The following is a 20,073-nucleotide window of genomic DNA, read 5'->3' on the forward strand; positions in this document are numbered from 1 at the left end:
GCACCTTGTTTATATTGGGATTTAAAATACATATGAAGGTGCTTGCTGTAGTTCCTTGATGTTTTTGCAGCACCTCGAATAGATGAAATTCCTACATGAGATTGAACTTGAGAACTATTCTGAAAACGACAAAAGCATTACAACAGCAGCTTGCAGATCTGAATGCGAGATTCAATCTGTAATTAAAGAAGAGTGGGATATTAACTGAAGGAGAGGCTGGACAAGCAGCATAATTTTTGTCTAAAAGCCCTTTCAGGGTCCAATTACAAAAGCATGTTCAAAACTGTTTATATCTAAATGACTTAACATGCTTGCATCAAGGAATTATTTAAGGGGTGTGCAGGTATGAGCAAAAACTTTTCAAAGTTTGATACTCATAAATTTACGCACTATACATATCCCATGTGTGTATATATATACACAAACACACACAAATCAACTTTACAAAAAAACCCAAAACAAACTGACAACCAAAACCAACCTGAAGACTTAAAATGATAAGAACAGTAAAGGTATTATGAGCTGTAGAAGACATTAGCTTAGTCATAATCTTTTAACCTTAAACCAGTTAAAGAAATAGCAAAGTTACTTTTTCAAATAATGAAGACCTTTTAAATTTCAATTAATTTTAATATAGTAGGATTACCATTACATTTCTTAATTTTGTTAGAGAATAAAATACAAGAGGGTTTTTTTTTTAGTAATAATGAAATCTTAGTTTCAGATGATTTCCTGAATTCTGAAGTTTACCGTTTCTTTTTAAATTTCAGCTACATACAACAATGGCCGTACTTTATTTCTTGCTGTAAACTACTTTTGACAGAGTGATATTTTTTTTTTTGTACAGCATCTAAGATGTAGTTCCATCCATACTCCAGTCTTAATACAAATAAACAACAGGCAAATATGTTTTCATATCTAAACATTTACATCGATGTTACAGTTTAATGTCTTATGAGAAACCTGAAGCCTCTTTCCCAAATTATGAACAGTAAGTTAACTCCTGCAGTCCTCCTAAATATGACCATTGCTAGGAAATGCATAAAGACATGAATACTTTTCCACAACAGTTCCCACCAGATTATGGAACACGTGTGACCACAATGTGACCGTCCCTTTTTGAGCAGGGTAGTATTTAGAAAGAGGGTTGAACAGACATCCTATTCAACCAAGGACCGTATCCCCGTTCATTTACCAGCCACGCCAGCTGATGGATTAAAGATTATTGTCCCTTGTAACAGCTAACTAAAAGCACACTTTGAGAGAGACTCTTCCAGAGCTTTATTCATTACAGTAGTGTAAGATTTGATGAACACCATTTTTGACATTGCCACGCTACTCAGACATACAATAGGGCAAAGAGTAAACGATAACGTGGGAAGAGTGGAAAGTCCCCTACATCCTAACTCACAGACCGTGAACTTTCCCTCAGCAGTTGCAGCACCCGCTACAAACCCACTGTCCAAGCAGAAATCTCTATTTACGAAATTGGTATTGACTTTAAGGGAAGCTCTGTGTCTGCCATACCTGCTGCTGTGCCTTAACTTACTTTGAGGTTTTCTATTTCTGACTAGCCTGCTATTTTTATTTGAATGTATCCAAAATACACCAGCCGCCTTACTCGTTTCTAGAACCCCAAAGCTTCCTAATTCCAGTAAATTTAAGCTGCTAACTTTTCATGTATTAAAAACCCCAAGAACCTTTATCGAAGCAGTAACACAGTAAACATTCTGTTTTGGAAGGAGATATTTCATTTCTTTTCTTTTAAGCTTGCTTCCAGCTACTAGAAATGACCAGAGGCAATTCTTTGCTATACTTAATTGCTGCAAATTGGAAAGTTTCAGCAGGCAAAGAGTTAAGAACCATGGGAGGAGGAGGAGGAGGAGGGCTTGTTTCGTTTCCAGTCCTCATCATCCAGCATGCTCCGTTAGCAGTGCAGAGGTTAAAGCCTCTGAGGTAAAGCAATACTATTTATACTCATCAGCAACGTACTCTACATATTTGAAAGTCTGATTTCAGTCCTTTAAAGGCTGTCTCAGAAGAGTGGCAACAGAAATTTGGAGAAGCTCAAGTTTTCTCTCATTACTGTGAAGCAGAGGACATTTCTGAAGCTAAACAGCATTACTGCAGAATAAATATGCTAAGCATTGCGGGAAGCCAGATGAAGTCTTAAATGAAAACATTCACGTTAATGTTTAAACCCTTTCACTTACACAAGATCTCCACACAAGCGACAGAATGAAGAATGCTGTCTGAATTCTGCTGAAGGACAATGGGACTCTAGTTAATTTTATTATGCTGCCGTCTCCTGGCTAATTTTGTACAAGGTAAGCCTGAATAAATTAGATTGTAGGACTTTGGGTTTTTGCTTTTCCTTTATTAAAACACAACATGCTTTAATATTTGTAAAGTGACAAATATTTTCACTTCAGAAAGACCATTTCACTTTAAAAAAATACTCAAATCTTCAATAAGGGTAAATTTTTTTTTTTTTTTACTTTGTCATAGATGTACTGTAAGGTGGAGGTCACTGCTACTAGTGGTGTTTGTATCATAAAAATCACAATACTTATGAATACTTGTTATGCTCTGTCACAAGCAACTTCATTTTTTTTACAGCCCTATAACATAATGGTTTACATAGATTTCATAGTATTTGTTTTAAATTGTTATGAGGTCAAAGACACTGTGCAAGAAAAAAACACAACAGAGGAAAACAGAAAAAATAGCAAAGATGAACAGGTAAACCTCCATAAATCTGTTTAATATTTATCTGTAAATACTGATGCAATATTTTTAAGTAAGAATTATTTAAATTTTCTAAGGCAGTATTAATTGGGTTTGATGAAGAAATTTTTTCTTTTACTTGATATGTTTCACAACAGCTAAGCAGACTCTGCATACTGACCCAGGCTTAAGGAAAAAGCAAGGGAAAAAGCAGTTAAAAGCAATGATTTTAACATTAAATTTTTAGAAGACTGAGTATTCACTTGCTTATAAAACACCTACAGTAATGCCTGCATAAACACTTTTCAGACAAAAACAGACATAAAAACATTTTGAAATAAGGAGTTAATGCCTTTTAACCATTTTATTAGAAGATGAAGTATTCCTAAGTCATTTGCTTCACTGAATTATGAAGTCATATGAACTAAATTTTATCTAAACTTTAATATTAAGCAAATGCAAAGAGAACAGACAAAACAGTTAGAGGTGCAATGATGCAGTCCAAAATCCTACGGTAGGAAGAAACTGTGAATTGTACAATCATTTGTTACTATGAAACGCAGAGCAGAATACATAGCTAATGGGATCTTGAGGAACTGAGATGGGATTTCACAGGCTTGTTTTCAGGCATAAACACAATTCCACTTTTCTCTAGAGTTCACCTTTTTGAGATGGAGGAATTCAGGCTTACAACAACAATTTTCTGTTAAGTAATATCCATAAAAGCAGTCACAAAGGTGCTTGAAAATCCCTACAAACAGGGTGTTTTTTGAAGAACATCAAACATTACTCTCGGCACTTTTAAAAATTAAGACAACTTCATCCTTCAGATTTACAAAACCTATCGATAACATAGAAAAGGTTGAGTTTCAGAGAGACACTCTGATAACAATAAATACCTGTAACGCCACTCTTGCTAACAAAACTAAAAGGCAAGACAGGAAGAGACTGGGTTATGCCTGGACAGTAGATCTTCTCAACAGTAGGATATCTTGCTCTTTAAGGACAGGAGAAAATACGGTAGCATGGTCCTTGACAGCAGACAATAGCACAGGGGCTAGAGGATTCTTCTAAGAAGTGGCAAATTTCATACACAATGGGACTAAGAGCTGCAATTCTAGCTCTAAATCTGGTAAAACACTAACAGAAAGCCAATGCTTTTATTCTATAATATACCCTGAGGCTGAAAGATGTCAAATCCTGTTCTTGTAGGCAAGGCTTCATCATTTAGTCATTCCCCAGAAACATGTTAACACTGGAGAAAGAATTGTTTCTTCTTACCTGATAACAGGGCGTTTGTGTACTTTTATGCTGCCATATAAAATACAGCTTCTAGATGCCATGCAGTTCAATAGGAAAAATCCATAGTAAACACTTAACAACCTGAAACAACCCTAGAAGCTATTATTTGAAGTGTAATAAAAATTTAAGTATATGAAGCAAAGAGGCTATAGCTAGGTTCCCCAAGGAACAAACCTTTGCAACCTGTCCACAAAGATGTATTTAATGAAAAAAAAAAACCAAAACAACTGATGAGCACACTCATTCTGTACAGATGTTCTATATTATAAGCAGGTATAAAGTCCCAAATATTTCTATACCTGCTCAGTGTAATTCTTATGTCCAGGATGAACCTGGTCTGTGATGTACCACAGAGATCACATTACAGTCACTAATTCAGAGCAACCTCAGTGTCCCTCCTGTCATTATTGACTCAGAATAAAACAGTTTTTCTGACTCAAGGCCCACAAAAATCAGTGCTTCCAACAGACACTCCCTCTCCCTAACTTCTGCTATTGGGTATGTAATGGCCCTTATGCAAATCTGTTCTCGGCTCTGGGAATCAGCTGGCAGCAGGCTACAGCACGGGCGGATTTCATTTTGCCCCTGAAAATCCTGGCTCCCACCTTTCAGTGGCTTTCCTTTTCTCCTCCTTTCCACACAATATTGAAAGGTTGAAGTGGATTTGATTTGCTCAAGTTTTTCGTTCAAATGGATGAAAGACTCACATCAAGCTCGTTTACCCAGTAAATGTATCCCTTAGGAGCTGTGAAGAAAAAAATATTCCTCTGGGACCTGATTTCCTAACGTTTTTCTTTGACCTGTGCATCCAATGCAGACTGAAGCACACTGCTGACAGAATATAGAAGCAAAAAAAATGGATGAACCCTCCACCTAACATCCAACTCCACTTTCTGGAATGCTAAGTGGAAAAGAGGCATTCTTCCAGCATGAAATCCAGTGCATACCAGTAAGGACAGTAAGATAAATACATTCTTTCCCAACAGCCTAATAAGATTTTAAAATTGTGGTATTATAAAGTATCCATTCTGTTGGTTGAAATTCTGTATTTTTAATGCTTTTTAAATCCTATGCCTCATTTCTACTTTAACTACAATGCCCTCTTTATTTTCAAGCTTCTAAGACAGATGTATACTGAGTTTTCATTAAAAAAAAGTATTTTCCACTTCTTTCCAATGAAAACGTAGAGCCTTCTAACTACGACAGAAACTACCTTTGTAAAAATATGCTTGTTCTCTGGTCTGATGTAATAACAAACACACTGTGATGCTGACAGCTGCAAAGCATGAAATATTTACAGGTGAAATACAAATTTTGTTAAAAACAAATTCATTGAATAAGAGAAAATGAATTCTCTTTAAAATAGAAATAAAATCTTCCTTAATTTTACTATTAAGCTTAATGGCAGTAGATGTACTCTTCCCCCCACCTTGGAATTTTCTCTAGGAAGTTCTTTATCCTTGAAGCAGTTGGTATAGACTTCACATAATTGCTGTGGGATTCAGGACTGCTGCACTCTCATTCATTTGACTTTTGAGCAAGGTATACATAAGAAAAAAAAAAATCACAATGGAAAAACTCCTATGCCAATAGGAATGTAAATTACAGTTATCTCTGAATGCTAATACTGGCAGTAGCCTACTTATCTCAAGATATACACATATGCTAAAAATAGGTGAGCGTTGTCCCCACATTCTGTTTTCCAAAGCACTAATACAAAGATGTCAGAGAAAAAAAAAAAATCTCTCTCAAAGAGTTAGAAACATTTGCTGACTTTATAAGGATAAAAACCAGTGTATTTTGTGGATTACATTTTTGTCTCTTCCTTTTGTTTATTTAATACATTTTCTGCTGATTTAATTTACTGAATTCTGGTCTCCGGCCGAACTTAAGGTTTCCCGGGCCTTAAGAAAATCTCAGCAGCAGCTCTCCTTTAGCACACAGTGCTCACACCTTCCCAATTCCAAAGCCAGACCTGGCCAACCTATGGCACTGGATTCAACTACTGGCATACACATTGCCTCAAAGTAGAAGAAACTTCTATCCGATGGGATAGGCCCCCCGCTTGCTCAAGTGATAAAGCGTAAAAAGCCATTTTGGGTCTTTGGGGAATTTTGTTTGTCCTAGACAGACTGCTTCATGGTTCTGCAAGTACCATTTCCAGTGGCGTGTGCAGCACGAGCATGCATGTGGGCACACACACAGTCCCTCCTAGTAACTGGAAAGAGAGTAATCTCAACATTTACAAATGCATCACTAACATGTCATCTATTAAAAAAAAGTCAAAAAGGTTCTCTCCTTCTCTTTATCTCACTTTTCCTTTCAGATAATCTGAACACTTAATTAAACTATGATGAGAAGACGGTATCTGGAAAATAAAAGATGAACCCACTTGACGCAACAAAATCAGGATTTTTAGTGTGCGTTGCTGTCTGTATGTTCATCTACACTTTTATCTACCTAAAGGATACACTTTCTGAAGAGCCAAATGAACAAAAATTTAATGCAAATATAGCAGAGTGTGGTTTTTACCCGGATGAACTTTGTTCGGCTCTTTTTGTGGGGAAAACGGCTGCCTTTAAAATTGGAAACTTTTGCCAGAATATCTACCAACCTAAACCACTCAACTGCATTCAGACTTCGTGCAACTGCTCCATGGTTTTGAAGACTCTGCATTTTATCACAAGACCACTGTCAGATGAAGAGGGAAATTTCTCATTGGCATACATTATCACAATTCACAAGGAGCTGGAAATGTTTGTAAAGCTGCTAAGAGCTATTTATATGCCTCAGAATATTTACTGCATACATGTTGATGAAAAGTCACCAAAATATTATAAAGCTGCTGTACAAAACATCGTTAATTGCTTTGAAAATATTTTTATTTCCTCAAAAAGAGAAAATGTTGTTTATGCAGGATTTTCAAGATTACAAGCTGATATTAATTGCATGAGAGATCTAGTTCATTCCAAAATTCAGTGGAATTATGTTATTAATCTATGTGGTCAAGATTATCCCATTAAGACAAACAAAGACATTATACAATACATCAAAAGTAAATGGAATGGTAAAAATATGACTCCCGGGGTAGTCCAACCACTTCATATGAAACACAGGACGCAGGTTAGTTACAGAGAATATGTACATTCTGGAATGTCATACGTGTATCCGACAAAGAATATAAAAGTTAAACCTCCGTATAATTTGACAATATATTTTGGTAGTGCCTATTACATACTGACTAAAGAATTTGTAGAGTTTACATTGACTGATGCACGTGCAAAAGATTTGCTTGAATGGTCAAGAGACACGTACAGTCCGGATGAACACTACTGGGTCACACTGAACCGTTTAAATGGTAAGACGTATGTTACTTTACTATGAATAACCCCTGGACTGACAGTATTGTAAGGTCTGACACGGAGAGCTGGGGAGCTCCAATTCAGAGTTTAACACTGCCACTTCATTGAGTTGCATTGCATAAATACGGTAATTTCTTGAGCCTTGATGCTGCCCTTTCAAACAGTCACATCTCCTGACGTTTGAGAAACAAAGCTTGATTCCAGAAAAGTACTACTTATGGTGCAGACTGTTAGCTACAAGGCTAGAAAAATGTTGATTAAAACAAGTAAATTTTTTTTGCTACATAAAAGCTCATGCTTGCAAGGAATAAAAAAAGCACTAAAACTGAGAACGATATCTGTTCTTATGATGTAAATAAATATTTAATGTGGCCGTATTTAAAAAGTCTTCAGCAGTGAAAATTTTCCCTGCAATAAGTAGAAAGAAATGTTATCAGAACCTTATGTTTTTAAAGATGCTCCAGGGGCTACACCCAACGCAGACTGGGAAGGAAACATTCGAGCCATTAAATGGAAGGATCAAGAAGGAACCCTACACAAGGGCTGCAAAGGTAATGGGAGTTTGCTCACAAACCCAAATTTGATTCACCGACTAGCATTCATTACAATTTACGTATTATGCTTTAAGCTAGCTATTAAATGTGCCACAGTGGTCATACATATTTTATTTTGTAAGTATCAAATCAAACAGCAAGCCATCTGACTAAATTATTCCACTGTACCCAATCTAAATAGTTTCTGATCTCTTCTTGCAAAGATCGTCACAGTATCCATACACTGGCAACCATTCTTTCAACCTCCAATTACCAATGCATTAACTTGGCTGACCAGTTTTCAGTGAGGAGTAGGGGCTTTACTTGACAAGTGTGTTTGTCAGAGACTTTCATCAACACCGGGTTAAATTTCTTCAATTTGAACAAGAATAAAAAAGGAGAATAGTGCTGACCATATGGAAAGCATGCAAAAAAAAAAAAAGTAAAATATGTAACTGTATAAACTCAGCATAGCAAAGTACTGCGTGATTAAACAGGTATCGGAATAGAAGTAGATCAGAAGTTCAGCATGCCCAGCTACCAGACACAGTATTAAGCAGAGCAGCATGGCAATGAAGCAGCTGAAGGTAACATGCATCCATTTGTGTAAAATACAAAACCTAACCCTCGCCTTTACGTTTAAGATCTAGCATATCCTCCAGATAGATTTCAATGATGCTCTATGTGAAATCAAAAGGTAATTCTTGTTAGTAACACTACAGAGTAAACTATTTTTTTAAATTATTCTGTTCAGCTTTCTGCTGCTTCACATACCTTCAATTTCTCTTTGCAGGTCATTACATCAGAGATATTTGTGTCTACGGACTAGGGGATTTGCAGTGGATTATTGAGTCACCTCATTTGTTTGCCAACAAATTCGAGCCTGCAACATATCCACTTGTTATGGACTGCCTAGAGAGACGCTACAGGCTTAAAGTCCTGCACCAGGCAGAAGTCCCGATTGATGATCACTGGCGTTTGCAGCAAGAGAACTACTTCAACATGAAGCTGAACGTTTAATGAACACCTAAACAAGTGTTCAAAACACTGACAGAAACCATTAACATTTTTAGCCATAGACTTCACTCTGTGCAGTACAGCATGAGGGTGAGCACAATGCTGTACTACCCGTCTGCCACTGAAACAACCAGGTTTTACTTATTACAGTAAGATAAAGTGCAACAACTGCTAATGGGTTAATTCTTAAAGAAAATGGCATGTCTAATTCTATAATTTACTGAAGACAAGGGGGAAGTTCATAATCTTATTTAACTGGAAAAATACATATTCCTCATGTCTGCAGCCAAAAAAAGGCCTAACTGATATGAAAATAATAAAATGGAAGCAGTGACTGAACAAAGACAAAATATGAAGAGCACAAGTTAGTCATGTCTTCTGTATGTCTTATCAAATAGAATATTTTGAATAATGAAGTTATGCTAAAATTTCAGAGCTTATAGATAAGCAAGTGACAACCAGTTTCAGACACAGTCCATTTCACTGTGGGTTTTTTTTTTTCCCCCCATGGCCAGCTGCATCCCTAATTTCATTGTGTAGCATGGCAACATCACTCTTGCACTGCTCAGGCTCTGTTCCTAATGAAAAGGGTGTGTGTGCCAGGAACAGAGCGAGGGTCCTGCAACGCATGTTTACCTTTAAGTCCCTGTTTCTGAGTTTCTGCAGGAGACATGGGACATTTGAGGCCAGGGAACAAAGGAAAACTGAGTGAAGAGCCATCTTCTAATCCCAGCGTACCTGCCAGAGGGAAACAAAACTTCCCTGAACCTTGTAGCAGTCTGCAGCAATTGGAGGTAACACCTAGCAGAACCAGGAGAAGCATCTCATTTCCTAAACCCGCTGCAGACAAAATGCAGCACTCGCTGGTCTACAGCAAGGAAGCAGCTTTCAACACACAACACTGGTAAAACCGGGGAACAGGAATAAAAAAAGAACAAGGATCCGGCCCTTTTCCAGGCAAGAGTTGCTCTTTCTCCTTCAGGACTCCTTGTTTGCTTGTGCAACCAAAAATACTGGGGGAATATGAAGGAATAGAGAGGATACAGTGGTGGTCTTTCATACAAGATTGCAACTCTTCCATGGGATTAAACCTCCACACCCTGTCTCCAAAGGTCTTTAGTTAGGTGCTACTGATGCAAAGGAACAAGCAGAAACCCGAATTGTGAGAAGTCACTTCAAACTGTTCATTCTCCTCTAGAAGCATTTTGGCAAGAATGCAGATAAAAGTTTCATTCCAGTCAATCCAAATAAACTCCCAATTTATTTGCATGAACGCTGATGGGAACTAATAAAATACACCCTGTTACTTATAAACTCACAAATTATAAATAAATGTCTAGGAGCAATTTAGATGTAAACTTCAAGATGCACCCAAAATATCACTCAGTTTTCCTATAAAAACTGACTTACAGATTAAGCATTTTTCCAAAAAAATCAAATGAATCAACAAATGACCCAACAATAGAACATGAAAGTTTCTCATTACAAACTTATTCCCAGGTTCCTGGAACTGTACTGCTCATTTTCCCACACAAGTTTCTTGGAAACATAACTTCTTTCAAATGAACTTTAACCTAAAGAAAGACCATCTGGCCCCTATTTATTTACAGAAACTTCCAAACTCAACCCAAAGGTCTGTACTCAGTTTCATGTATAATCCAGGACTTATCTTGTGGCTAAATATTGCTGGAGATGCTTTGTTATGGAGGGAAATAAAGGGGGGTGGGGGAAAGCCATGCAGCTTGTTCACACTGAGCTTGTTGACAGTCCCTCTGAAAACCATTACCGAAGCTAATGGGTCTCTGGCATGTATTAATCATAGCAATATTCATAAGTAATTTCTCTCCAAACCACACCCAATCCACTGTAGGGCACTGCCAGCATTTATCCACCCCATGTTGTCTTTTAAAACGTGAACGGAACATTTCTTGTTACCGTCATTGAAGCAAACCTGGTATCTTAGCTTTCACCTTCCATCACCGTCACACAGAACAATTGTTGTGTGTCACTTATGAATTGAATTAAAAGGATAAATTCAATAGTAAGGCGCTATACAACATTGGCTTGTTTTGCAGAAAAAGAACCAGTCAAATCAGGAAAAAGAAATCTGCACAAAACCCCCTCTTAAAATATAATTTAGGTGTGACTTTACCCATGTCAATCCAGGAAAAGCATTGGAGCATGATCCTCCTTCCTTAAAGGATTTTCTATTTTAAACAAAATTTTACATCCATAAAACCCCCAGGAAAATCATAATTAAACCACCCCATTCTCAATCACTAAGAAACAGTATTCTGCTCATTATTCTGAGTTACCATAACCACATTAGATTCTTGAAAGATTTTTTACTTCTAACAACAGTAAAAATTAAGTAACAAAACCGTGAAAGCTGAGAGCATTTAAACATACATAAAAAGTGTTGATTAAGTTCTGCATGCATTATCACGTTATGAGTAGATCAATCACAACTTTTCGATCTCGGCAACCAACATTTACTAACTCTTGGTGACTGCTGATCTAAGAGCATACAGTGTCAATGTGACCTTGTTCAGGGGGACGCTATGCTCTAACATACTGCACTCACATTAACTCTCTATCTGAAAGATGCATGCATCATTTCTGTTTCAAAAAGTCTCAGGCACATGTTCAATAGCTCTATATCTAAGTTAAACATTTGATTAAGTGTTTTATATGGCACAGACTTTAATAGTTAGGGTACTATTTCAAATGTGTCTTAAGAGTCTGTTGACTCTGAAAACAATTCCAAAGTAAATTTTGCATTGATACAAGAAATTACGTTTTAAAATGTAATCTTGTCCTTCACTTCCTGACTGATACCTGAACTCCCAAGAGGACTTCCACCACAGATTCAATGACCACTAACCTTTCTCCAAACTACCTCTAGCATACTATTACACCAATAGTAACTTCTTAGACAGGAGAGTCAACATCAAATATTGGTAATGGTACCTTTTTAACCCCCTCAAAAGTGAGGTCAAATAGATGCTATACACTGCTATGTAATTATTTTACTCCATCATTTCTAAAAGCATAATCTTTGTCAAATAGCAGACTTCCAAACAAGCAGGCACCAAAGATTGCCCATGCAAGAATCAGGAAGCCAGTTAGAACAGAAGTTCCAAAACATCTGATCACTTGGGCCCTGCTAAAATCTACAGATTAGCGCTAACTCACAACCTGCAAGATCCTATCAAATACAAAAAGAGTGAGTAGCAACAGTCTTGCTTGGTCTATTACTTTTTAATTCTGCAACAGACTACTAAAACAACAACAAGTGAGAACATCCTATTCAAAGGTGCAATTTTTAAACTGATGATTTCCATGTCACATAACTCTTCCTGAGAAACAGGAAGCAGCAGAAACCTCCTGATCCTCAGGGCTTCTGCTACGGAATACACATCACCAAACTCTGTTATCTGGAAGCAAAGTTATTTCTCTTCCCGCTGATTCAAAGTCCTTTCCTGCGCATTTTAACATGTGACTTAGTACTGATAAATTTTCTCTTCTTACTGTACAAAACCTCAAAAATATGGCTCAAACAAAATACACTTCTGTGTAAAAAGGGAGTATAAGTTTTATTTGTATTCATAAGTCACTCTTTTAGTCAAAGCTCTTTTTCAACCTTTTTCAGTCTAAATAGCTAGAAGCTTCAAAACTTGTCCCAAGCACTTCATCTAAAAAGCTCGTGCTCCAACATAAACCACCACTAAGAAATTCTCATTGCTCTTTCAAAAATCTTTGGCCAGGAGGGTTTATATTTTAGCGAGACAGTTCAAAGCATTTACCATTCGGGCAATAAAAGACAATCTCTCTCTCTCTCTCTCTCTCTCAACACTGCTACAGTGTCTGACTATTTGCCTTAAAGTTTTCACATTTTAATGTTATTTTTTAACTTGAATCCTTCAGTATACTGCTACTTAAGATGTGAAGTAAGAAAGAACAGTTTACTTCCAAAGGAGGTAAGTCAGAAGAAGTCCTCACACATGAATTACAGTTGCTTTACTAAAAGTCCTCCACCCATGAGTTTCCTCTTGCATTCTTGCACCTTTCTCTAGTACCAATCCAGTCGTCTTAACAATTCCAGTAAAAGCAGATCAATACATGTATTTAATATCATCAGCTCTTCACGTAAAGTTTCTATTGAGGCAAAATACATTTTTTTGAAAGAGAACTGATAGGAAGACTCCTTCATCCTTCCTGTACCTAGAGTCCATAAAGCCTTTCAAATCTAGTACTACAGCAAATACTGTTGAGATAAACCAAGGAATGCTGAATTCTTCATCTTGGGGGGTTTTCCATTTCCTTGAAGTAGACAAAATCTGCATATCACTGGACAAATGGATTGCTCTGTTTCTTGTATGAGCTGCCACAAAAAAAACTGTGAAGAAAACTGAGCAGTGAGACAACTGTCTGTGGGACTTCCCACAAAGTGGTAAGCATTCCCACGAGCCAAGGCAGAAGCCTGGAAAGGAAGCGACCCTCTGCTCTGAGCACAAGAAAGTAATTTCCTACAGTTTCATGAAGCACAACATTTTGTGAGATGCATCTCGTAGCATGCAAATATACATTCGTTATCTAGTTCAGATGATCTAGTTTAAAGTATATGATCATGAAGGTGAGGATTGCAGAACTGTTTTTGGGCTGCTGGATATCTGTATTCTCTGGTGAATATTTTCACTGCATCATTACAGCATCTGTTTGACAAAGTCCTTTGGGAAACCGTTGCTGTTTACAATTTAGCAGACTATCAAGACTGCTCTGTAGGCTCACAGGCGAAATTAATACACAAGAATAGCTTGTTCTGAAAGAGCTTTCTTGAATTTCACAGTAGTGGGGAAGAGAACTGCTACACAGCTCCTAGACTGACACTTCTCCAGTTTCCATCCATGCTATAAACCTCACCCCTGGAATGAAGTGAAAACATAGATACTGCTAGCTGAGAGACTGAATACACAGCGTAAAGAAGCAAACACAGGATTATTCTTTTTGAACTACTCTCATTGTGTCATTCTCTGAAGTCATGTACCAATGCCTCTGCTCACAGGGCTGGGCATCTGGGCACATACTGGCAGACAAAAGGTGGCTAGGCCATAAAAAAATAAATAATGCTGTGGCCCACATGGATCCCATAGGTTGGATTTCAGTTGAAAAATCATATTGTAATTCTTAAAATACAGCAGTTAGCACCAGTAGGAACATAGGTATGGCAATTCACAACATTCAAACATTCCGTACTTCAAAATTTTTTTGTGTTTTAGAAGAGCATGTATCAGAAGAGGATTCATTTATTAATGAAAAATTTCTAGTCCTAGCATATGTACAATACACAACATCTTCTTCTTCATTAGTTCTAGTTCATTTTACTATATGCCCCATGGCTGCATAAAGATAGAATGTGCTCGGGGAATGCTGCTAATTAGCGCTTTGGGTATAAACAAACTGGTAGCTACCAGAAAGCGTGGCAACCAGTTCCCCATGATCCCATTTAGAAAAGTTCTGGTCCCCTTCCTGATTCTGAATACAGAATGAGAACATTATCAGTATATATCCAAATATCCACCAAATCACTCTTCGACCTTAATAAAAAGAAATGTGGATTAAAATATTTCTCCCAGCTGATTACCATTGTGCACCAAAATCCAGTAATGAAAAACTGACAGACTAGATATTATATCCACTTCATTACTTCTGGAAGCATCCTTCTGAATATTGTAAAGAATTCACATGTATGTGAAAACAATTGCATGCAAATATGAGACTATGATAAATACTGATTATTAAAAATATCCAGAAAACACGTGGGATTCATTTAGTTTTTATGAGATTAGCAGACTGGCCAAACCATGGACAACACATCTCATTCCTGCATTTAATAATCAAGTTACATCCACCTATCAACAAAAATTTAGACACAAACAAAAAACCTCATTAAAAATTGATTAGTATCTGCCAACAGGAAAGCAGAGCCATTATGACTAAACCAGAATTCTGTAGAACAGGATTAGCACTAAACACAGCAATGAGGCTAAACCTAACTAACAATATTCCGCATCATCTGCAACAACTTACCAAGAAAGTTTTTCCTTCACGGGTCTTGTTTAATACAAATATACTGTATGTTTTAGCAAATATCAGCATGTTTGCTGAAAAATAACTCTGCCTAAATGTGGCAACTATCACCACGAATCTCACTGGTAGTAAAAGTAATGACAGGAAAAAAGACAGTATTTGCAACTTTTATCATTGTCCCTAGCTACAATGAAACTGATACAATGAGAGTAAATCAGCACTGTAAAATGAAATGTAGACAGTATTTAATTCTATGAAGAACTGCCCCCTCAAAAAAACAAACCTAAAAGCAAGTTTAAACACATAGACCGGATGCTGATAAAACACAAAACCACACGCATTCAGGAAGACAAAACAACCAATGAAACCAAGCACCCAAAACCCCAAACGAAAAACAATCACCCTTTTGTAAACTGAAATTATAACCAAATGTTTGAAAAAAATGAAATGTCTAAAGTAGTTACTGCAAAATCAAATCGTCTCTGAGAACAAAAACATTCATTTTTACAACTATTTAGAAACACATGTATCAAAAAAGGCCAGACAGAATTACTTCAGGACATCATAGACCACAACTTTTACAACTTCAGTTTTGATTTGCATATTCAGACAAAAAACCCCCCACTTTACGATAGTTGATGTGAATGCAATTGTATATGTATGTATGTACCTATATCTATATATCTATCTGCGGAGGTCATGTGTGACCTCGCTGCTACTAAAACTGAAGAAAAACTCACCTTGTGACAAACTTCTGATTTTATTTCTTTGAGAGCACGTTCAGAGAACACACAGCCACAGTTTCTCAAGAAACAAAACCTTCAGAAAAAAGACAACAAGACATACAATATTTTTTAAGAAACCCTGCATCTAAAAGATATATGTACAGTTCTGATTTAACAGAGGAACAATACCGCAAGAGGCTAGCAGGACACAGTTAACTTTCTCTTTACAAATTCTTGCAGCTAATCAAGGTATTGGCACCTTTAAGTAGGCACTTATTAATTTGCACAATGTAAGAATCGAATGAAAAATACTGAATACATTAAACCACAACACGTATTTTGTTACTTCATTCTCCATATAATTCAGCACGGGTTTACGAGAGTCTCTCAAGGGGATCTTAGCAAAACAGAAGCTCTTGAGATGTTTTTGTACATTAGCTATAGGTCTACACAGGCTTCTCTGGAATCATCACCACAATCTGGTTTACTACAAAGTTTTACCATTCCAATGGTCCACCTTCCACCGAGCTTATCGGTTTTGCATACTCTGACTCAAGCGCTCCGGCAAAGCTGTCCCCAGTGACCCTAGCCAGTGTCTGCTCTCCCATGTCTCTCCTGTCCACATGAAGATTCTTGCAAGACTGGGTGAAGCAATTATGCATACGGTTCACGTGATCTCCCCCCCCTAAGAGCTACTGTTAATCCTTTCCTATCACCCTCAACTGAATTAAAACATACTAAGGTGGCTCTGGTAAAAATGGGTTCACTTTTCACGTTCTCTCTTTAATTCTACCTGAATCATAGAATTGTTTAGGTTCATCAAGTCCAACCATTAACCCAGCACTGCCAAGTCCACCACTAAACCATGTCCCTAAGCACCACATCTACAAGTCTTGTAAACACCTCCAGGGATGGTGACTCCACCACTTCCCTGGGCAGCCTGTTCCAATGCTTGACAACCCTTTTGGTGAAGAAAATTTTCCTAATATCCAATCTAAACCTCCCCTGGCACAACTTGAGGCCATTTCCTCTTGTCCTGTTGCTTGTTATTTGGGAGAAGAGACCGACCCCCACCCGGCTGCAACCTCCTTTCAGGTAGTTCTAGAGAGTGATCAGGTCTCCCCTCAGCCTCCTTTTCTTCAGGCTAAACAACCCCAGTTCCCTCAGCCGCTCCTCATCAGACTTGTGCTCCAGACCCTTGTTCACTTTGTTGCCCTTCTTTGGATGTGCTCCAGCACCCCTATGTCCTTCTTGTAGCAAGGAGCCGAAAACTGAACACTGAACTTGAGGTGTGGCCTCAGCAGTGCCAGGTACAGGGGGACGGTCACTGCCCTGGTCCTGCTGGCCACACTGCTTCTGATACAAGCCAGGATGCTGTTGGCCTTCTTGGCCATCTGGGCACACTGCTGACTGAGTATCTGCCGGCTAATCACTCTCTGCAGGAAGAAATACTGCGCAACCATCAAGCTGTGAAGCCGGCCTCTTTTCATTCATCAGAAAAAGAAATTGCTAATTTGTCCAAACCAGGATGCAAAGAAATGTCCTTCCTCAGCCCAGTAAAAAATAGATACTATAGCAGGATTAGAATAGACATACAGTCCATCTCCATTCTGATCCTAACACAGTGGGAGGTAGAATTGCTTGATGAGACACAAAGGGAGGTCTCATCCGACTTCCCTCTGCTTGCCCATACCAGTCTCCCACGGTTTAGCCCCCAAAAACAACTTGTAGTCACCTATTCTCTGCAAATGTTGCCCTTGACCTCTTTATTATTATACATATAAATTCATTTTGGAAAGGGTTAACCTTTTATCTTTCCTCTTGAACATGACATGAACGGATAGTTCAGTAGTCTCCTGAACTCCTTTAGTAAAGGAGGGCTTGACTAAGTACGTGACTTGCAACATTATCGATTCAAACACTTTTACCTGCTCTATGTTCAGTTTAGCATAGTACTTGCCTCTAAAAACAAAATCCAGAAACTTACTGACCTATGTCTTCCGTTCATTTCCAATCCCACCACAGGGCATATAAAGCGTGCAGACTGGATGTCATCATATTTGTCACCTTTTATACTCTCTTTATCACCACTCCAAGCTGGATTATCTGCAAGGTTCAGTTCTGTTACATTCTGCAAAATAAAAATGCAAGCCTTCAGCTGTTTACTTATATTTCTGAGCCATGATAACATTCCCTAAGATTTTTTTCACCATGGTTTACTAATTTTAACCCTTTTAGTATACAGTGAGAACACAAGCAAATTGAGGTTTTGTAGCATGTCTTAATGTTCCTGGCACTCTTTAACATTAGACACCACCTGTTTACCTTAATGCTCTTGATATGTGATGCAGCTTCCATAGGAGTTTTATCAGCTGACTTGTCCAACAAAAATTCAATGATGGCATCTTTATTATACAACCTGTAACATAAAATTTTCAGTAGTCATATTTGATTCTCATAGCATTCTTTTATTTATAAATTAGTACCTTTTAATATAATGGTCTTTATGGAAACATTCGTACCTGCCTAGCTCACAGGCTACTATTGGCCGACATAACTTCTCTTGACTCAGAGCACAGTAGTGCCATCTTGCCACCAACTCAGCATTTTTGTCAACCTGAAGAAAAAAAAAAACCTCATGATATTTTAAAATAGCTTTTATATTTGCAAATTATTTAAATATAAAATTAAGTAATACTTGAAGCATTAATCAAATCCCCAGGTATCTTACCAAACCTACTTTCTGCATTCAAAGCTATTCCGTAAAATAACTTCAGCAAAACCTTTCAGCAAAATTCATGACCAGTTTCGAGGGTCTGCCTCTATCTATTGAATGTGTTTCTGCATCTTGTGACCCATCCTCCTAACTCTAGCTCAGTTTTCTTATTTTTTGCCACTTCTGCCTAGGCCTTTCCCTCTCTATTCTTTTTTTGCTCTTCACCTGTTCTCAACTATCCTCTTCTCTCTAGTTCTACACCTCATCCCTGCTTGGTTAACTACCAGTTCCACCCCCTGTAAGGAATATGAAAACAGAAAAGCTGATCCGAGATGTCAGGATGCTACCTGAAGCTCCAGTCTAAACACATGAATTTTATTGCACATTAGGCCATAAAAGAAAGGTTGAGGTACACAGCTACTCTGATAGTCAGGGGGAGGAAATGCATTTTATTTACTTACGTTACATCGGCAAGTGTAATTTGCCTAAGCTTTCTGCCACCTGTTGTGAGATTTTTCCTGACCTTCATCCACATATCCACACATGTGATGCCACTGTATATCCATTACCCTAAACCACCCCAAAACGAGAGCCCGAGCAACACTCAGAATGGAAGCAGACGGAACACAAAAACGGCCACGTTTGACACCACCGACGGTCTGGTCACACTATTAACAACCTAACCAAAGCGTCACCAGCAGACCCCGTATGCCGAGGTGGGGGAGGCCCCAAACCCCCGCGTTCAGTGGAATGACTGCTGCCCCAGAGCCCCGCAGAGGACCACGGCACCTCTGCTGTAGCTGCCACTACCGCCACAGGTGCAGCCACCCCCAGGCGGTACCGGCGGACCGGCCCAGCGCCGCGCAGAAGGGCGCCCTCCTCCGCGCCGCCAGCACCAAGAGCGCCAGGCCCGGCTCGCAGGCCCCGCGGGGCGGGCAGGGCCGACCGGGCCTCTGTGGGGCCTCTCCTCCGCCCCGCCCCGGGGCCGCGTCCCAGGCTCCCCAAGCCGGTCCGACAGCCGCCGGCCGCGCTCCCGCCGCCCCCTCCGACCTTCTCGACTTTGCGGGGCCCCTTGACCAGCTCGTGCCGCTTGGGGATAGTGCCGCCATCGCACCCCATCTCTTCCCCGCAGCACTACGCTTCCGGGTCCGCTTCCCCCACCGGCGACATACTTCCGGCAGAACGAAGTACTTCCGGCGTGCCTCGAGAACGTCATCGCTGTTCCCTAGCAACCAACTGGTTCGGGGCGTGGCTACCAGCTCATTGGCAGGAGGGGCGGGGTGGGGCGGGCGAGTCCATCGCGCCAGTACCGGAGGGGTGCGGAACGTACCACCGCGCGCAGGAGGGTGCGCAGCGCCCCCGCCCGGCGGCAGCCGGCCCCGAGCAGGTTTCGCCCGCCTTTGTGAGGAAACCCCCGCCACGACACCCGCCTCGGGGGGGCTTCGGGCAAACGATGTCCCCGGGGTGGGCCGGGAGGGCAGGGGCTGGGCCGCCGGCTGCCCCCCGCGGAGGAGACGCCTCTCGCCCTTCCCACCCTTAGCCCGCCCTGCCCCGGGCGGCTGCGGCAGGAGGGGCCGGTGGCAGGTGACAGACACTCGGTC

The 20,073-nt window shown here is 39.4% G+C and overlaps 2 protein-coding genes across 4 annotated transcripts in view; one reads left to right on the forward strand and one right to left on the reverse strand.

The window, feature by feature from the left end:
• RTF2 (replication termination factor 2) overlaps positions 1–19,672 on the reverse strand; it is a 30,616-nt gene extending 10,944 nt beyond the window's left edge. The window contains exons 1-5 of the mRNA XM_054845017.1: positions 19,523–19,672; positions 18,279–18,373; positions 18,082–18,175; positions 17,748–17,887; positions 15,772–15,850 (exon numbers count right to left, since the gene is read on the reverse strand). Coding sequence (XP_054700992.1) covers positions 15,772–15,850; positions 17,748–17,887; positions 18,082–18,175; positions 18,279–18,373; positions 19,523–19,591 — 477 coding nt within the window. The 5' untranslated portion in view covers positions 19,592–19,672. The remainder of the gene's footprint in view (positions 1–15,771; positions 15,851–17,747; positions 17,888–18,081; positions 18,176–18,278; positions 18,374–19,522) is intronic.
• Positions 1,926–14,759, forward strand: LOC129214028 (beta-1,3-galactosyl-O-glycosyl-glycoprotein beta-1,6-N-acetylglucosaminyltransferase 7-like). Of its 3 annotated transcripts, none has more exons than XM_054845015.1 (5): positions 1,926–2,327; positions 4,847–4,987; positions 6,356–7,387; positions 7,847–7,942; positions 8,718–14,759. In XM_054845015.1, exons 3-5 carry the CDS (start codon positions 6,412–6,414, stop codon positions 8,942–8,944), a joined length of 1,299 nt encoding a protein of 432 aa, XP_054700990.1. In that variant the 5' UTR covers positions 1,926–2,327; positions 4,847–4,987; positions 6,356–6,411; the 3' UTR covers positions 8,945–14,759. The 3 variants fall into 3 exon arrangements, with proteins under 3 accessions (XP_054700990.1, XP_054700989.1, XP_054700991.1); XM_054845014.1 differs by having other exon boundaries at positions 4,847–4,978; XM_054845016.1 differs by lacking the exon at positions 4,847–4,987.
• Positions 19,673–20,073: the final 401 nt, after the last annotated feature.

The sequence above is a fragment of the Grus americana genome, chromosome 17 (genome assembly GCF_028858705.1).
Source record: "Grus americana isolate bGruAme1 chromosome 17, bGruAme1.mat, whole genome shotgun sequence".
Taxonomy (NCBI): Eukaryota; Metazoa; Chordata; class Aves; order Gruiformes; family Gruidae; genus Grus; species Grus americana.